The sequence below is a fragment of the Elephas maximus genome, chromosome 16 (genome assembly GCF_024166365.1).
Source record: "Elephas maximus indicus isolate mEleMax1 chromosome 16, mEleMax1 primary haplotype, whole genome shotgun sequence".
Lineage (NCBI taxonomy): Eukaryota > Metazoa > Chordata > Mammalia > Proboscidea > Elephantidae > Elephas > Elephas maximus.
Genome location: NC_064834.1, coordinates 6440992 through 6461647, shown reverse-complemented (window position 1 = coordinate 6461647; position 20656 = coordinate 6440992). Strand labels below are relative to the sequence as shown.

The following is a 20656-nucleotide window of genomic DNA, read 5'->3' as shown; positions in this document are numbered from 1 at the left end:
GATCAGTCACAGCAGCCAATACAATAGCTCCCTTCTTTAGCCTGTGATCCAGAGGCATGAGGAGCCCAAAGTAGCTGGGTGATATTCTTAAGTTCCAGTTCAATGGAATCAGTGTTGTGTCTCCTGGTGAGAGCATTCCTTTTGGAACTAAGACCTCTAGACCTGCAGAGCATACGGTCACGGTGACAGGAGGTAAACATTTTCAGTGGGTCACTAGGGGTAATGGTGAGGGGTGCCACTCCCATTTTCATCCCTTGATTCCTGGACCCATAAACCCTGGCTGTGGGATAAACAGCACCATGTGTTGGATGCTGGTTTAGAGCATATACAACCTCCTGGATAACATTGTCCCAACCCTGCAAAGTATTGCCACTTAGCTGGTACTGTAATTGTGTCTTAGTAGGCCATCCCATCATTCTGTCAAGCCAGCTGCTTCAGAATGATGGGGAACAGGTAAGACTAGTGAATTCCATGAGGACAGGCCCACTGCCGCACTTCATTTGCTGCGACGTGAGTCTCTTGATCTGAGGTTATGCTGTGTTGGATACCATGATGGTGGATCAGGCGTTCTGTAAGTCCATAAACGGTAGTTTTGGCAGAAGCATTGTGTGCAGGGATGGCAAATCCATATCCAGAATAAGTGTCTAGTCCAGTAAGAATAAAATGCTGCCCTTTGCATGATGGAAGTGGTGCAGTGTAATCAACCTGCCACCAGGTTGCTGGCTGATCGCCTCAAGGAGTGGTGCCATATCGGGGATTCAGTGTTGGTCTCTGCTGCTGGCAGATTGGGCACTCAGCAGTGGCTGTAGCCAAGTCAGTCTTGGTGAGTAGAAGTCCATGTTGCCGAGCCCATGCGTAACCTCCATCCTGCCACCATGGCCACTTTGTTCATGAATCCATTGGACAATAACGGTAGTGGCTGGGAGAAGAGGATGACTGATTTCCATAGAATGTGTGATTCTATCCACTTGATTGTTAAAATCCTCCTCTACTGAGGTCACCCGTTGGTGAGCATTCACATGAGACACAAATATCTTCACTTTGGAGCACTCAGAGATGTCTATCCATATACCTCTTCCCTGTACCTCTTTGCCACCAATTTTCCAATAATGTTCCTTCCATGTCCCTGACCTTTCAGCCAAACCATTGACCACAGCCTGTGAATCAGTATATAATCGAACATCTGGCCGTTTCTCCTTCCAAGCAAAGTGAACAACCGGGTGCACTGTTGGAAGTTCTGCCCATTGGGAGGATTTCCCTTCACCATTGTTCTTCAGGGAGGCCCCGGAAAGGGTCTATAGTGCTGCCGCTGTCCACTCTCAAGTGGTACCTGCATGTCATGTAGAACCATCTGTAAACCAGGCATAAGTGTTTTCTTCCTCCGTCAACCGATCATAAGGAGTTCCCCATGAGGTCATAGCTGCAGACTGGAAGAGGGAAGATAATGTGACGGGTGGAGACTATGGTCGTTTGGGCCACTTTTCCTAGCGAAAGTAGGACCAACCAACCAGCTTCCTTATACTTCTCATTATGACAAAATTGTGGAAAGGTATGAAACACCCGATCGCCCAGAGCCTTGCCTCTCACCAATACCTGATCTGTTAGTGGTGATATTTTGCATATTTCTATTGCCACCTCACACCATGGATTAGCAGTTCGTTTTTACTCCTGGAAGGAGAGTCATCAACATCTTTAAGACTAACCAGAATTGAGAACCAATTTAGAAAACTCATCCTTACAGTTTTGTTTCTGTAGAACGATTCTTGGTACCAAATGTCTTAGGTGGGTTTTCTAGAGAAGCAAAACCAGCGCAGCATATAAAAATATATATATAGAGATTTATATCAAGGAAATAGCTCCTGTGGTTCTGGAGGCTGGAAAGTCCCAAGTACATGGGTCAGGCTGGATGCTTCTCCTGACTCATGTAGCTGCAGAGGTTGGTGAACCCAAGATTGGAAGGTCAGACAGCAGACCTCTGGGTCACAGGCTGTGGAGGCTGACGAATCCCAAGATGGGTAGTTAAGCTGGTAGCTCAAGTCCCAAGAATTGGCAGACACATGAACAAGAGCCAGCTGCAGGATCCAGAGTGAGCAAAAGCCAGTGAGCTTTGCCGGAAAGTCCACTTATATTGGATGTAGGCCATACACCCAAGGAAACTCCCTTTCAACTAACTGACTGCTCATAACAGATATCATCATTTAGGTGATTACATTATATCAGATCTCATAGCTACTGAATGGAAATAATTGTGCTTTTCTTGGCTGTGAAAATTCTGCATGATATCTGCTGTGTAAGGGCTCAGTAAATATTAGCCATATATAAGTAAACGAAGGTCCTGGATCAGGTTCCCAAAGGAAAGAAAGGTATCTGGTTTTTAAAGATTCCAAGGTAATACCAGTGTGTGTCCAGAATGGGGACACTAAGACACCGGCGTATTTCCCAGACTACATTCCCCAGAGGTCTCAGAGGTGGCCACTTCCATTTCTGACTCTGCCCTCCTGGGCGTGAGTCCTGCATAGCTTGGGGTTTGTGTTGGCTGGGGTCCCTGTGGAATGTCACTTCCCCGCTGAGTACGTGGCTTAGCCCTACTTGGACCACCTGGCTAGGTGTGGGAGCAGCAGCCACCAGGCTGGGGTGCTGAGACCTCAGCTGCCTGTACCCCTTCTTTCCTGAGGGCCAGGTCAAGGAAAAGCTGGGGTAGGAGAGGAGGGAAGGTGGTGCAGGGTCCCACCCTCAGGAGCTATGCAGTCATCATCTGGAGCTAATATTTTCTTCGCTTGTGATGGGCACATCATAGGGAGCTTAAAGGCTTGTGCTGAGGCCTCAAACATTGAGTCACCCGTGAGACTTTCCATCCGCGTCTGTGAACGTGCTTGACTAACAGCCTCAGCTTGGCCCGGAGGGTGCTGCAAGGTTGGACTCAAAGCCAGGTTCCAGGCAACAGTTTGATGGCTTTCTTCCTGAGCTTAACTACCTTCACCTTTTTAGTGACCTTTATAGGGAGTAGGGAGGGCAGTGATTAGTTTCATCCAGCTTGTGGTAAGTTTTAGTTAGTGTAGGACATGGGAGGACTTCCTCATATTTCCTTTCTTTTTCCCCAGAATGACTTGCGCAAGATTGTCTGCCCTTGCCTGGGTGAACAGTCAAGACACATGGCCCCAAGACTACCAAGAGCCCAAATCCAGGCAAGTTTGATTTTCCCTTTTCCTGAGAAATTACCATGTATTTCGAAGGGAGATTGGGTTTATGCCTCTTGCCCTGAAACTTCTCTGCACGGAGTTTGGACCAAGATGCCTGAACCAATCCTGGATGGGTCCATCTCTACAGAGAAAGGCCCCCTCCCCACTGTCGTCTTTTCATGCCTTCTTCTCTCCACATAGTCATCCACTGTCTTAGTTTCTTAGTGCTACTGTAACAGAAATTTATTTTCTTACTCTTCAGAAGGCTAGAAGCCCGATTTCAGAGTACCGGTTTTAGGGGAAGGCTCTCTCTCTGTCAGTTCTGGGGGAAGATCCATGTCTATTTCAGCATTCCTCGGTTCCTTAGCGATGGTCATGTGGTATAGCACTTATCTTTCCCCGTTTGTGCTTGCTCGTCTCTGTGCTGTTCCTTATAACTCAGAAATAATTAGGTTTCAGATATCCTACGGTGACATGACCTAATTAACATAACAAAAAACACCCTGCTTCCAAATAGGATCACATCCACATATATAGAGGTTAGGATTCTACAGTTCAATCCCTAACACCCACCAAATAGATTATTGCTATCCATACTTTCTAGAGTGCTAGAAACTGAAGAATACTTCATAAGCAAGGTGTAGCTGTTGCCCCCAAGGACCTTGCAGATTCACAGAGAATGAAAAACAGACATGTTTAGCATCCTGAGACCTAGAAGCTAAAGTATCAGTGATGCACAGGACACAGGGAAGGCAGAGTTCTGAAGTCTTCAGGGCGCGGTGGAGTGGTGGAGGTGATCATCTTAGCTCTTCCTGAAAATAAATGAAAGTTGCACAATTACGGAGGATGGGGTGTGGCTAGGGGAATGCCCTGAAAAAGAAGTGAAGACACTAACAGACTGACCCCAGAGAAAGTTGGAAATATTCAGGGTTTAGAATGCCTTTATCCTGGAGAAAACTGGGTTTTGAAGGACTTTGGGAAGTTGACAGGAAGTAATGAGCATTTTGAAAGGAATAAACAAATAATATTTGAATATTTTTAAAATGACTTGTTTTTATTATGCACATTGACAGTAACAAAGAGAATTTTAAAAATCAAAGATAACCCACATTCCTACCACTCTGAACAAAACAAATTATTTTATTGGAAACATCTTCGCATATGTATTTTTTAGGCTTACCCATTTTTTCCTTTTAATATGTTAATAGTTATTATCTCCAATTTGCTCATAGCCTTGTTACCACTTTTTATAGCTGCCTTTTATACTCCACTCCTCAGTCCTGTGACCTTGATCAAGTTCTCTCAACTCTCAACCTTGGTATCCTTGTCCACAAAATAGATTCCGTAATGCCTGACACAGATGGGGAAATTCAAAGCGATGATATATACCTTAGATCATAGCACTGTGCTGGTAAATATTAAGTTGCTTCTGTAAAAGGCAATTCTGATTTTAAGTAATCTGCCCCAGAATCAGACCATGGTCACTGTAAATTCTAGGATAAAGTATGTCTTTCAGACTTTGTATTATTCGTTGATTGAATAAATTCTTGAATACTGACAGTAAATATAAACCTCTCCTGCCAGACAATGAGAAACGCTGTGAAGAAAAATAAAGCTGGATACCTGGCTAGAGATGAGGACATTGGTGGTTCAGTGGTAAAATTCTTGCCTTCCATGCAGGGGACCCAGGTTCAGTTCCCAGCCAGTACATCTCATGTGTCGCCACCACCCGTGTCAGTGGTGGCCTGTGTGTTGCTATGATACCAGTTTTCAGCAGAGCTTCCAGACTAAAATGAACTAGGAAGAAAGGCTTGGTAATCTACTTCCAAAAATCAGCCAACGAAAACCCTGTGGATTGCAACGGTCCAATCTGCAGCCGATCATGGGGGTGGCGCAGGACCAGGCAGTGTGTCATTCCATTGTGCACGGGGTTGCTATAAGTTGAGGGTCGACTTGATGGCAGTTAACAATAGGATAGAGAGTGGTAGAGAATGGGGGAGGAGAAAAGAGAAGACCTTTTTGATGAAGTAACGTTTAAGCAAAGACCCGATGAAGTGAGGGGTGAGCAAATGCCAGGCTAAGGTGGGAGCATAGTGGGCATGTTGGAAGAATGTTGAGGAGGGCAGCGTGGCTACAGTGAGGGGTTGCAGACCTCACCCTGCCCCAGCTCCTTCTCTTTTGATTCTTTATTCCAGTGGAACAAGTCGGCTACTTGAGTATGTCCTATGCTTTGTCTTCTTGGTCCTTTTGTTAATGGTGTCTCATTCCCTTCCCTGTAAACACAGCCTGAAATTTCAGAAAGCTGGCCTTGAACATCTTGCTTTTCTTCTCCAGCGAAGCCTTCCTGGCTGTCTACTTTGGGATTCCTGGAAGAACAGAATTGGGTTTGGCTTGCAGGGATCACTGACGTTTGGGGAGTTAGCTGTGTATAGTTTACTCAGATTGAATGGAGACACCTGGATGCTACTCAGCAGATCCTGTACAGAGACGTGATGCTGGAAAACTATGGGAATCTGGTGTCCACAGATAAGGCTGTCTTTCTCCCTGACTTACAGTGGGTCTGCTGGGCAACTTTGTGTTTTCACAGGGTAAATGATTTGGGGTATTTAAAATTCTTAAGCGATTTTTTTTTTTAAGCTTATGCCCCTTCCATACCTCAGAAAATTCAGAACCATACAGAGTTAGGCAGCTTTGTCGTGTGAGCTAGCCCAGTTCTCTAAATTTTTTATGCCAGGATTCATCTGCTTCCAAAAATACAAATTTCTCATCCTCAAGGAGGACCTGGGTTTCTAATTGACTTTTCTTCATGTATTTTCTATGACTACATGATTTGGACACCCTTCACACTACCTTCTAGGCCTCCTTGACATGTCCTTGCTCCTTGTAGACCCCCTAAGTTGAGAGTGAGGTCTAGGATGACTCTTTGTGGTTATAAGCATAGTCACGTTCTTTTTCTCTATGAATAGGACTTCTGTCTCCCAAACCCAAACTAATCACCCAGTTGGAGCAAGGGGCAGAGCCCCGGATGGAGGTTCGAGACGTTCCGTCATGTACCTGTGCAGGTGAGTGAAAGCCATTTCACAGAGAACAGTGAGGAAGAGCAGGTTGGGGATTTTGGTAAGGGGAGCTCATTCTAGAGCTCCTGTGTCTGCACGGAAGGGCTGGGGCATGACACTAGTTTCTTCTTTTAATATCATCCTTAACGGCAGCTAACAATGACAACAACAACAACATGTTGAATGACGTGTCATTTTTCTCATTCAGTCTTACGGAGAGCAGTTCCATTCATAAGGGCCTGAGGCACATGACTCCCTGCCTTGAAATCCTCAGTCTTTTTACGCATTTTTTCCCCCTCTGTTTTAAGGCATTCTTCAGGCCATCTTTTGATCATTTCTGCCCTCTGTCCATTCTCAATTCCTTTCAGATTCTCGCATGGTTAGCTTGTTAAATGGCTGTGTACACTGTTTTTTGTATTTCACCTTTGTAGCTTTTTTTGGACACCTAACAATTGGCTGGAGTCCTGATGGTGTAGTGGTTAAGAGTTTGGCTGCTGACCAAAAGGTTGACAGTTCGAATCTACCAACCATTCCTTGGAAACCCAATTGGGGAAGTTCTACTCTGTCTTATAGGGTCGCTAAGAGTTGGAATCGACTCGACTGCCACGGGTTTGGTTTTTTGGTTTAACAATTGGCTAAACCCACATGACGAATTTTGGAATTGTTTCTAGTCCATCCAGTTTTTTTTTCCCTTTAATTGACTTTGAGCTTCATAGGAATATAGATTAGAAACCTATGCTGTAATTTTTCAATTTAAAAAAGAGAAAACAGAATCAGAGATCGTATGTTTTTTGTTCAAGATCACGTAGTGGCAGTGACAGATTCCAAACCGAAGCATCATTTCCTTACTGTCAGATAGTGTTATTTTTGGCAAACTAATGGGAAAGCATTTTCTTCCCTTTTCTCAATGGTCTTGTTTTTCTTGTCTCTCTGCTCTCCTTTGCTATTGGTTCTCATTTTTTTCTATTTATACTTTGTATATCCTTTGTGTTGTTGTCAGGTGTCATTGAGTCCGCCACTCATCGAGACCCTGTGTACAACAGAGTGAAACATTGCCTGGCCTTGCACCATCCTCACAATTGTTATGCTTAAGCCCATTGTTGTAGCCACTGTGTCAATCCATCTCGTTGAGGGTCTTCCTTTTTTTCCCTGACCCTCTACTTTACCAAGCATGATGTCTTTCTCCAGGACCTGATCCCTCCTGACAACATGTCCAAAGCATGTGAGACATAGTCTCACCATCCTTGCTTCTAAGGAGCATTCTGGTTGTACTTCTTCCAAGACAGATTTGTTCGTTCTTTTCCTCTGTACTTTCAAGATGTACCATTTTGCATTCCCACCAGCAATGGATGATTTTCCAGTCTCCTCACACCTTTTCCAACACTTGTTATTTTACAGTTTTGTTTTAATGTTGGCCATCCTAGTGAGAGTGACATGGTATCTCATTGTAGTTTTGGTTTGCATTTCTTTGATAGCTAATGACATTGAGCATCATTTCTGTGGTGAAGTGCCTTTTCATGCTCTTGCGAAGTTTTTATTGGGTTGTCTTTTTGTTGTTACATCATAGAAATTTTCTATATATTTTAGACCTTTATCAGTTAAATCGTTCCTGGAGATTTTTTCCTAGTGTATAGGTTGTATCTTTACTCTCTCGATAAAGTTTTTTGATGAACAAATTTAAGTTTTATGAGGTCCCTGTTATCTGTTTTCTGCTGCTTGTGCATTGATTGTCATGTTTGATAATCTGTCATTTAATAAAATTAGGCCTCAAAGCTTTGCTCCTATATTTTCTTCCAAGAACTTTATGATTTTTAGACTTAATGTTTAGGTCTTTGATCCATTTTGAATTAGTTTTTATGTATGGCATGTGGTATGGCTCTTGTTTCATTTTTCTGCATGTGGAAATCCAGCTTTGCAAGTACCATTTGTTTAAGACATTGTTCAGTAGTTATATCTAGATACCTTCCAGTCCTTATGCATATTTTTCCCTCCCCTCTGAAGTCATCACTGTTCTGGTTTCTAACACTGTAGTTAATATTTGCCTGTTTTTCAACTTTATATGAATGGAATCATATAGTAGGTAGTATTTTTGTCTGGCTTATTACACACAACATTTTGTGCAGTTCATCCATTTTTCCTTGCTGTGGAGCAAAGGTTCTTAAACTGTAGCATGCATCAGAATGAATTTTAAAATACAAAGCACTAGTCCTCACCTGCAGACTTTTTTTATTTAATAGGTCTGGAATGTGGTTTAAGAATTCTAACAAGTTTCTGGGTGAAGCTGATGCAGGTGCTGCTGGTCTGGGACCATACTTAGAAACCAGTGATATAGAATATTTCATTATATGACTGTTCCACAGTTTATCTCGTACCATTGAAAGGTATTTTGGATGTTTCCAGGTTTGGACTATTATGAATGCTGTTGTGAACATTCTTATACATATCTCTTGGTTCATATGTGGATACATTTATGTTGGGCATATGCCAGTGGAATTTCTGTTTCATAAGATACTCAAGTCTTCAACATATGCCAAATTGTTTCCCAAAGTTTTGTACCAATTTATACTTCCTCCATCAGTGTGTGAGAGTTCTCATTATTTCATATCCTTGGCAACACTCAGTGTTGTCAGTCTTTTGAAGTTAGTCATTCTGGTGGGTATGTAGTGTGTTGTGGTTTTAATATTCAGATAATATCCCAGATATCTAATGATAGTGAGGACCTTTTCAAATGTTTATTAGCCATTGCATATCATCTTTGTGCAGTAGCTACTCAAAAAGCCTTCTGTTGATTGCATATATAGTATTACCCCTTCTCTGTGGTTTGCAGTTTTACTGTTAATTGTCTTTTTATAAACAGAAATTCTTAATTTTATTGAACTCTAATTTAACAATATTTTCACTTCTTGTCCATACTTTTTGTATCCTGTTTATTAAATCTTTCCTTTCCCCAATTTCATGAAGGCATTCTCCTGTGTTAACTTCTAGAAGCTTTATTGTTGGTCTTTCACATTTTATCTACTTTTTTCTTAAGTTTGATTTGTGTGCATGGTATGAAGTAAGGTTCATGTTTACTTTTTTCCCCAAAAAAGTGTGCCAATGCAAATTCTTCTTTTCCTCATTGCCCTTCAGGGCTGCCTTTGTCATGGAGCAGGTATCTGTGTGTGTGCCTTTCTCCTTATCTGACTAATTTGCCTTCATCTACCGTTACAATCAGTATCCTGAAATTTTCTCTAGTGTCATCATTATGTATTAAATACATATTCCATTAAAGCCCATTTGAAGGATCTGGGCTATTTCTCACCAGACTTCACCTCTAATTTGGTTTTCCTGAAGAAAATTAGTCTGAACTAATTCTGATTTATGAAATTTCCCCTGGACTGATAAATATAAATATATAAGAATATATAAACATGGACACCTGCACAAACGTATGCATAAAAGTTATTTTTATCTTTTTTGTACTTTGATGAAGGTTTACAGAACAAACTAGCTTCTCATTAAACAGTTAGCACACATATTGTTTTATGACATTAATTAACAACCCCATGACGTGTCAACACTCTTCTCAACGTTGGGTTCCCTATTACCAGCTTTCTTGTCTCCTCCTGCCTTCTAGTCCTTGCCCCTGGGCTGGTGTGCCTATTTAGTCTCATTTAGTTTTATGGGCCTGTCTAATCTTTGGATGAAGGGTGAATCTCAGGAGTGACTTCATTATTGAGCTAAAAGGGTGTCTGGGCCATACTTTTGGGGTGTCTCCATAAAAATTATTTTTAAAAGAAAGTATCCATTCTGTAAAATAATTGAACAACGATTGTTGATTTTACCACAAGTTTGGCTCCATTTGTTTTGCAGACCCTCCTTGAAAGAATCCCTTTTGCCTACTCTCTCTTGCATCTTGTGTCTGTACTTTTGTAATCAGCTAGAGAAAAATCACATAGTTCACCTGTTGATCAGCATGCTCTTTATAAGATACGTTTAAAACTTAGATTAGGTTACAGTAAAATGTTGTTGGCTTGGCAACTGTTTTGATTCCTTCAATACTTTTAAAATTTTCTTCTCAGATGGTTAAATGTTGATTCGCAGTTAAATTGTCACAGAGAAATGTTATTCTCAAGTTCTTGAGGACATTATAACGTTCTCAAGTACACCAGTCACCCTATAGGAATCTGCTGTAGTAATCATGACTTTTGCTTTGTGAAACTTGGCTTTCTCCCCAAATTTGTGTTTATTCTCTGATCATCCTTCACATTCCTATCTATTCTTTGTTTTTGGCTGTTTCCTGTTTTACCTTCCTAACTCATAGATATTTTTTGTATTCCTTAAATACCTTATTTGTAGTATAACTTTATTCCGATTTTTTAGACTCCTTCTGACTTCTCCTATCTTTAGTCTTACTATCTTTCTTAGCAAGAATTGCATGTGGGACACATTAATTTTACATAACCCTTGGTTATGTAGAATTATCCTTATCCTTCTGCAACGCTTATTTTAAGATTTTCAACATAGAGAACAATTGAATTTTCAAAATTTTTCTTTTAGTTCAGGAGTACTGGTTTGAAGCAAAGATATCAACTCTAAAGCAAAATACTTCTGAAGAATCTCTTCTGGGAGAGCAAACAAAAAGTGTCATAATGGAAAGAAGTCTGGATTGGGAGGACAGAAGATCCACAGAGAAGAGGCACTATAAATGTAAGAAATGTGGGAAAGTCTTCAAATATAATTCCTCTTTTATTAACCACCAGAGAAATCATATTGGTGAGAAACCCCATAAATGTAAAGAATGTGGGATGGCCTTTATGAGCAGCTCATCCCTTTTAAATCATCATAAAATTCACATAGACAAGCAGCCTTACATATGTATTGAATGTGGGAAATTCCTCAAAAAGCACTCAACATATATTAATCATAAGAGAATTCATTCTGAAGAGAAACCTCATAAATGCAGTGAAAGTGGAAAAACTTTCAGAAAGAATTCAGTCCTTTAAAGTCATCAGAGAACTCATACTGGCCACAAACCCTACAAATGTAGCATCTGCGGCAAAGCCTTTGCTCAGAGCGTAGCCCTTACTCGTCATGAGAGAATTCATAGTGGAGAGAAGCCTTTTAAATGTAATGAATGTGGGAAAGCTTTCAGGGATAACTCAACCATGTTGGAGCATCAGAAATCCATATGGGGGAGAAACCATGTCAGTGTAGTAAATGTGGAAAAGCCTTTAGGAAGAGCTCAACTCTTATTAGTCATCAAAGAATGCATACAGGAGAGAAACCGTATATCACTGTAGTACATGTGGAAAATCTTTCAGGTATAGCTCATCCTTTGCTGGACATCAGAAAACTCATAGTGGAGGTAAACCCTATGAGTGTAGTGATTGTGGGAAAGCCTTTACAAAAAGCTCAAACCTTGTTGGACATCAGAGAATTCATACTGGAGAAAAACCCTATTACTGTAAGAAATGTGGGAAAGCCTTCAGACAGAACTCAAGCCTTGTTGAACATCGGAGACTCCATACTGGAGAAAAACCTTATGATTGTAATGAACATGGGAAGGCCTTTCCCCAAAGTTCAGCACTTAAACAGCATAAGAAAATTCATAACAAAGATCTGTCAAATGTAATTAGTGTGGTAAATCGTTTAGAATAGTTCACTCCTTTTGACATCAAAGAGGGGACATTCAAAAAACTGCTCTTTCAATAAAAATATTCTGTGTGCCTGTAATCCTGGAGAACTTTACACTTGTGAGGATATTCATTGTATGGGTTTGGACTAGTGGAATGGGGGAAGAACCTAAATGTATATCAGTATGTAGTTATTATGGAATGTTATGTAGCAATTGAAAGATCCCATGATAGTTAAAAAAGAAAGTTGGAGGAAATCTAAAAAGCCAAGTCATAGAGTAATGGCATAGTACCCCATCTATGTAGTTTATTGCATTACTTGAATCTTTACGATGAAAATATATCACTGGTGTAGTTTAAAACTTAAGGGAAAATCATAGAAGAATGTGACAAAATAAAAAAGAAAGGAAGTAAGCCTTTGGTGCAAGAAACTTGAAAAGGATGGAATTAATCAAAAACGTCACAGTTGGGCACATGTATGTGATTGTTGTTGTTAAGTGCTGTCAAGTCAGTTCTGACTCATAGTGACACACAACACAAAGAAACACTACCTGGCCCTGTGCCATCCTCATGATCGTTGTTACGCTTGAGCCCATTATTGCAGCCTCTGTGTCAGTCCATCTCCTTGAGCATCTCCCTCTTTTTTTGCTGACTCTCTACTAAGCATGATGTCCTTCTCCAGTGACTGGTCCCTCCTGATAACATGTCCAAAGTATGTGAGACGAAGTCTCGCCATTCTTGCTTCTAAGGAGCATTCTGGCTGTATTTCTTCCAAGACAGGTTTGTTCTTTTGGCAGTCCATGGTATATTCAACATTCTTCGCCAACACCATAACTTACAGTCTTCAATTCTTCAGTCTTCATTATTCGTTGCCCAGCTTTCCCACGCATATGAAACAATTGAAAACACCATGGCTTGGGTCAGGCACATCTTAGTTGTCAAAGTGATATGTTTGCTTTTTAACACATTACAGAGGTCTTTTGCAGCACATTTGCCCAAAGCAGTGCATCGTTTGATTTCTTGAGTGCTGCTTCCATGGGTGTTAATTTTGGATCCAAGTAAGATTAAATCCTTGACGACTTCAATCTTTTCTCCATTTTTCATGATGTTGCTTATTGGTCCAGTTGTGAGGATTTTTGTTTTCTTTATGTTGAGGTGTAATCCATACTGAAGGCTGTAGTCTTTGATCTTCATCAGTAAATGCTTCAAGTCCTCTTTACTTTTAGCAAACAAGTTTGTGTCATCTGCATAATTTTGGTTGTTAATGAAGTCTTCCTCCAGTCCTGATGCCCCGTTCTTCATATAGTTCAACTTTGGATTATTTGCTCAGCATACAGACTGAATAAGTATGGTGAAAAGATACAACCCTGGTGCACACCTTTCCTGACTTTAAACCACATGGTTTCCCCTTGTTCTGTTCAAATGACTGCTGCTTGATCTGTTTACAAGTTCATCAGAAGCACAATTAAGTGTTCTTAATTCTCATTCTTCACAATGTTATCCATAATTTGCTATGGTCCACCAAGTCGAATGCCGTTGCATAGTCAATAAAACAGGTAAACATCTTTCTGGTATTCTCTGCTTTCAGCCAAGATCCATCTGTTATCAGCAATGGTATTCCTTGTTCCATGTCCTTTTCTGAATCTGGCTTGAATTTCTGGTGGCTCCCTGTCGATGTATTCCTGCAAACCCTTTTGAATGATCATCAGCAAAATTTTACTTACATGTGATATTAATGATATTCTTTGATAATTTCCGCATTTAATTGGATCACCTTTCTTTGAAAAGAGCAGAAATGTGAATCTCTTCCAGTTGGTTGGCCAGATAGCTGTCTTCCAAATTTCTTGGCAGAGATGAATGAGCACTTCCAGGGTTGCATCCATTTGTTGAAACATCACAGTTGTTATTCCATCCATTCCTGGGGCTTTGTTTTTTGCCAGTGCATTTGGTGCAGCTTGGACTTCTTCCTTCAGCACCATTGGTCCTTGATCCTATGCTGCTTTCTGAAATGATTAAATGTTGACCAATTCTTTTTGCTATGGTGACTGTGTATTCCTTCCACCTTCTTCTGATGCTTTCTGTGTTGTTCAGTATGTTGCTCATAGAATCTTTCATTGTTGTAACTTGAAGCTGGAATTTTTTTCTTCAGTTATTTCAGCTTGAGAAATGCTGAGCTTGTTCTTCCGTTTTGGTTTTCTAACTCCAGGTCTTTGTATGTGTCATCATAATAGTTTTACTTTGTCTTCTTGAGCCACCCTTTGAAATCTTTTGTTCAGCTCTTTTGCTTCATCATGTTTTCCTTTTGCTTTAGCTACTCTGTTTTTGAGAGCAGGTTTCAGAGTCTCTTCTGACATCCATTTTGGTCTTCTTTCTTTCCTGTCTTTTAGTGACCTCTTCCTTTCTTAATGCATGATGTCCTTGATGTCATTCCACAACTCATCTGGTCTTCTGTTATTAGTGTTCACTGCATCGTCTATTCTTGAGATAACATGATTGTTAGTGAAAACTAAAAATTAGGTAGCAGTTTGGCAATATGAATCTAAATCTACTAAAAGTATGTTTGCCTTGACCCAGAAATGCTACTCTCAAACTATATAAGGAAATAATTAAACTAGCTTACAGAGATATTATTGCTCAACATAGCATAATAATAAAAATTTGGGAAGAAGGTAGAAGAAACACCTAAATAGGGAAATGTTTAAATAAATTATAGAATGTTTATAGGCTAGTATCCCAGTTACTGTTGTTACCATTTTGTTGTGCTCACTGATTCTGTGTGTGAGGAGGAGTTTAGAAAGGGCATACTAGGAACAGCTTTCCAACTCCGTCATGTCTGAAGGACTGAGGTCTCAACTAGGAACACTCAAGGCTTGAGGTGACTTGGCAGTTGGGAAGTTGCGATGTAAGGCCTAAAATGAATGATCAATATTATCTGCTACTTTGATATCTAATAAAATCAAGAGGGCTTCGAATGCTCTAAGTTCCCCTCACCACTCTGCTTCAGGGTCCCCTAGCCAAACAACTCTCCTTATCACAGAGGCCAGGTGCAGTTTCCAGCTTATAGCTGAATAGTGGGCTTCAGTTCCCTGCCAGCCCATGGAATTAGTCAAACAAGCTAGTCACATCCTCCCATGGGAGCTAAGGGTTGTCACACATTCTTAGTACTATAAAGCTCCCTCCCAAAACCCTTGGTTCTTCACCCTGTTCCCAGGTGTAGTCTCCACCTGTCCCAGTATGGCAGGTCATGTCCTTCCCCTAAGCTATGAGTGTATGTGCCTTATAAACAGCTGTCGAGTGCATCTGCCCACTATTGGGTGTTTGGCCTAGGGCAGGAATCTAAGACAGTGGTGGAATCACCTGAAGCTGCACTGTCCGATATGGTTGTCACTAGTGACTCCTGAGCACTGGAAATGTGGGCAGTCTGAATTGAGAAATGCTGTAAATGAAAAATTCACATCAGACTTTGAAGACAGTGTTAAAAAAAAAATCTCACAGTGGGATGCAGACCCCAAATTCTCATAGAAAGACCAGACTTAATGGTCTGACTGAGACTAGAGGAATCCCGGCGGTCAGGGTCCCCAAACCTTCTGTTGGCCCAGGACAGGAACCATTCCCGAAGACAAGTCATCAGACATGGAAGGGACTGGACAATGGGTTGGAGAGAGATGCTGATGAAGGGTGAGCTACTTGTATCAGGTGGACACTTGAGACTGTGTTGGCATCTCCTGTCTGGAGGGGAGATGGGAGGGTAGAGAGGGTTAGAAACTGGCAAAACGGTCACGAAGGGAGAGACTGGAAGGAGGGAGCGGGCTGGAGAGTAAATGGGAGTACGTAGTAAGGTGTATATAAGCTTATATGTGACAGACTGACTTGATTTGTAAACTTTCACTTAAAGCACAATAAAAGTTATTTTAAAAAATCTCAATAATAATACTTAATAAAAATAATTAAAATTAAATTTGTGTCAAATATATTGTTAATATTAAAATTAAGTTTTAACGTGGTTAGTAGAAAATTTGAAGTGATACGTGGTCCCTGTTTGTGGTTTACATTCTGTTTCTGTTAGATAACACTGATCTGAAGATTTTCACACAAGTCTGGTGGTTGATGCTGTTGGATAGGACCTCAGCAAGAGCTGTTGACAGCAATACCTACACATGGCTTTTTGTTGTTGCTGTTTGGGCTTCTTCACAGCATGGTGCCTGGCTTCCAAGAATCAGTGTTCCAAGAGAACCAGGTAGAGAACCACTGTTGCCTGTTATGACCTAGTCTCAGAAATCACAGCATCACTTCTGCCTTAGTCAAGCCTACCCAAATTCTAGGGAAGGGAACAGAGACCACACTTCTGCATGGGTGGAATATCAGGATCACTTTGTAAGGAGAGAATATCGGATCATGCTGTGACCATTTTGGAAAATACAGTCTACCCGTGGAATACAATGTTTTTGTCGTTAGGTGCTGTCGAGTCGGTTCCAACTCAGCGACCCTGCGTACAAGAGAACAAAAGCCTGCCTGGCCCTGCACTGTCCTCAGGATCACTGTCAGGTCTGAGCCCACTGTTGCAGCCACTGTGTCAGTCCATCTCAGTGAGGATCTTTCTCCTTTCTGATGACCTTCTTCTTTACCAATCATGATGCCCTCCTCCAGGGATTGATCCCTCCTGATAACATGTCCAAAGTATGTGAGACCAAGTCTCACCATCCTCACTTCTAAAGAACATTCTGACACTACTTCTTCCAAGACAGATTTGTTTGTTCTTTTGGTAGTCCATGTTATAGTAAATATTCTTCACCAATACCGTAATTCAAAGTCGTCAATTCTTCGGTCTTCCTTATTTATTGTCCAGCTTTCGCATGCATGTGAGGTGATTGAAACATATACAGTCAATAAAAAGGATGGAGTAGATAGTATGTTATGTGAAAAAAAGTAGGCCATAGAATAGTATCTAAAAGCTTTAAGACAGAAATTAGGAACATGAATTTTGACGTCAGGGAGCACGACCATTGACAAGTTATATAACCTATCCAAGCTTCTACTATGTGCAGATTTAAAAAAAAACTGTCCGACTGGTTTAAAGGAGATAATGTAACGTGCTTAGCTGAATGCCATATGCGTAGTAAGGACAAGGTAAATGTTAGCTGGTGCCATGTTAACGATGATCAGCCTTCTTTTTTTGGGCCAATTCTCAAATTAATAGGTTCTTTTTTTCCCTAGCCCCCATTTTTGGCCAAATCAAGTGTTTTAGCATTCCACTTTATCTGTTGTGTTGACTTTTTAGCTTTGTTTCTTTGTGTGTGTGTGTGGTGTGTGTGCTTTCTCTGGAGATGATACTTTATGTCTTTAGAATACCAGAATCTATATTAAATGTATTCTATTAGTTCACTAACATTTAAGATCTTTATTAATGTAGTTTTCAATTATTACCTTTCCTTTGTGTTTTCGTTGTCATATATCTTTTATAGATTTTATAAACTCCATGTTCTTTTGTTATTTTTACTTTATAAAACAAAAAATCTTTAAAGAAATTTAATAATACATACATATAAAAATAGGAATAATATTTGTAAAGGTCTTTTATATTTTCTGACCTTTGTATTCTTTCTGGTATTCTTTGTTGCCTTCTGCAGAACCAGGATTCTATCTGAGATTTTTTTTCCCGTAAGTATATAGAACTTTTAAAAAACATGTTTCTTATACTACAGGCTTGTTGGAAATGAATTCTTTCAGTTTTTGTCTATCTGAACATGTTTTTATTTTGCTTTCATTTTAAAGAATATTTTTGCTGTCTATAGATTCCAGGTTGACAGTTTTTGTTTTGGTTTAACACTTTAAAGCTGTCACTCCTCTGTCTTCTGGACTCTTGTTTCTGATGACAAGCCAGCTGCCATTCTTATTATTTCTACCATTTGTGTAGTTTCTTTTTCTCTGATTGCTTTCAAGATGTTCCCTTTATTTTTGGTTTTCAGCAATTTGATTATGTGCTATTTAGGCCTGTTTTTCTTTCCTGCTTGGGATTGTCTCATTAATTTTGGAAAATTCTGAACTAGTGTCTCTTCAAACACTTCTTTTGCCCACTCTTCTCTCTCTTGTTCTTCTGGATTTTCAATTACACATGTATTAGAGTATTTGACATTTTACCACAGATCTCAGGTTTCTGTTCTTTTTTTTTTTTTTTTTTTCACCTTATGGCTCTTACCCCCCTAAATACTTCAGATTTTCTATTTTTTTTTTAAACAGTATTTGATTGTGTTTTTGGTGAAGATTTACATTGCAGCTTAGGTTCCCATTCAACGATTTCTACACAAATTGTTCAGTGACATTGGTTACATTCTTCACAATGTGTGAACATTCTCATTTCTGCACAACTTTTATACTTCTTAAAGATAAGTTTTCTTTTAGAAAGTTATCAATTTCAGTATGTTTAATATTGATATAATACTTGTATCTAATGTTTTTTTAATCTACAGTCCATATTCCAGTTTTGTCAGTTGACCCAATAACAACTTTTACAGCACTTTAACCCTTCTATTTCAGTGTTCAGCCTGCATTCAGGTATTGCTTTTGATTATCATGTCTCTTTGTTTCGTTTAAGATGGAACTTTTTTTTTACAGCCTTTGTCTCCTATGGCTTTAATATTTTTGACGAATACTTTTTTTTTTGGAAGAATTTTCCTCATTTTGAGTTTGCCTGATGTTTCCTTGTGGTTATATCACTAACTTTCTCATCACATGTGCCTAATCGGGTATTAAACCCATACAATGAGTTCCTAATTTCAGTTCTAGAATATTCATCTGATTATTTTTTTAAATAGTTTTTAGTTCCTTGCTGAAATTATATATCTTTGCATTTAACTTCTTGCAGATGAGTACAGGGTCAGCAGAAAAGGGGAAGACCCTCAACGAGGTGGATTGACACCGTGGCTGCAACAATGAGCTCAAGCATAACAACGATTGTGAAGATGGCTCAGGACTGGGCAGTGGTTCGTTCTGTTGTGCTTAGGGTTGCTATGAGTCGGAACCGACATGACGGCACCTAACAACAACAACAACAACATGTTAATCATTGCATTTTGAAAGTCCATGCTTGGGTGTCCAATGGGTCTATTTTCACTACCTGTTTTTTTCTCTTGATTTTCAGTCTTTTTATTTTCTCTTGTATGTCTAGTTATTTGTGATTGAGTGGTGAACATTGTGAATGAAAATACAGAGATAATCTGAGGTTCCGGATGATATTATCTTCCTCCAGAGATGATTTGCTTTTGCTTTTGGCGAGCAGTCTAGAAGATTCTCTTGATCAGGAATTGAGGTTATTCAAAGCTGGGATGCATGCCTTATGATTGTTATTCTATTTATAGTCCACTCTTACGTGTTTCTTACGTGTAGTATTTAGTCCTTCAGGGCCTTGTGATTTCACCAGGGCCTCTACCTCCTGTTTTACCCCAAACTTTCTTTTGTCACTTAACTGCATATGAGTCTGGAAGGCCTGTTCAGTGACCCAGACTTTTAGCAACTGCTTGTGCTTTCTGTACTAGGTTGGATTGTGCCCCCCAAAAATATGTCACCTTGGTTAGGTCATGGGTGGTTGTCTTCCATTTTATGATTTTCCTATGTATTTTAAATCATAACCTCTGCCTGTGGTTAAAGAGGACTAGGGTGGGATGTAACACCATTGCTCAGGTCACATCCCTGATCCAATGTAAAGGGGGTTTTCCTGGGGGGTGACCTGCACCACCTTTTATCTTACAAGAGATAAAAGGAAGGGGAAGCAAGCGGAGAGTTGGAGACCTCATACCACCAAGAAAGCAGTGCCAGGAACAGAGGGTGTCCTTTGGATCTGAGGTTCCTGTGCTGAGATGCTCCCAGACCAAGGAAGACTGATGACAAGGACCTTTCTCCAGAGCTGACAGAGAGAGAAAGCCTTCCCCTGGAGCTGACCTCCTGAATTTGGACCTGTAGCCTACTAGGCAGTGAGAGAATAAATTTGTCTTCGTTAAAGCAATCCACCTGTGGTATTTCTGTTACAGTGGTACTAGATGACTAAGGCACTTTCAGAATCAGCAATTACCTTGATCAGGAAAAACAGCTCCAAATTCTTCGCTCTTTTCCTCTTCCAGATATTAGCCCCATAAATTCTCACTGCCTTGGTAGGTCTCTTAATACCCTCCAGCAGAGTTTTCTGTTTTTAATATTTTTTCTAGCTTTTATAGTTGTTCTTATTGAGAAGATTGCTTGTCAACAAATCTACCATTGCCAGAAACAGAACCACGAGACTAATTTTTGTTTTCTAAGCCTGTTTTATTAATTATCTATTATGGCAGGTGTTTACAAATTTTTTCTTAAATGGTCAGATTGTCAATATTTCAGGCTTGTAGGCCATATGATCTCAACTACTTACCTCTTCCATTTTCATGTGAAAGTAACCGTCCACAATATGTAGATGAATGAGTGTAACTTTGTTTCAATAAAATCATTTACAGAAACAGGTGGCTGGACCATAGGATGTAGTTTGCTGACCCTGTATTACTTCATAACAAATTGCCCCAAAACTTAGCAGCTTAAAACAGTTCACTTATTATCGCACATTTCCTTAAGATTGGGGATTTGGGAGTGGCTTAGCTGCACAGATTTGGCTCAAAGTCTCTTAAGACACTGAAGTCAAGAAGTCACCTGGGGCTTTCGTCATCTGAGGGCTTGATTGAGGCTAGTGGATTGATTTCCAAGGTAGTTCAATCACATTGCTTTTAGCAGGAGCCTCAGTTGCGTACCATTCAGGTCTCACCATAAGGTTACTTGAATTTCTTCATGA

The 20656-nt window shown here is 40.2% G+C and overlaps 1 protein-coding gene across 7 annotated transcripts in view; it reads left to right on the top strand.

Moving 5' to 3' along the window:
• Positions 1-20409, top strand: part of ZNF485 (zinc finger protein 485) — a 33134-nt gene extending 12725 nt beyond the window's left edge. For 2 of the 7 annotated variants that reach the window (XM_049854745.1, XM_049854744.1), the window contains 6 exons: positions 3102-3185; positions 6146-6241; positions 10775-10924; positions 15917-16087; positions 16306-16395; positions 18713-20409. In XM_049854745.1, coding sequence (XP_049710702.1) covers positions 6205-6241; positions 10775-10924; positions 15917-16087; positions 16306-16395; positions 18713-18783 — 519 coding nt within the window. In that variant the 5' untranslated portion in view covers positions 3102-3185; positions 6146-6204 and the 3' untranslated portion in view covers positions 18784-20409. The other 5 variants (XR_007513391.1, XM_049854747.1, XM_049854743.1 and 2 more) reach the window with 5 other exon arrangements.
• Positions 20410-20656: the final 247 nt, after the last annotated feature.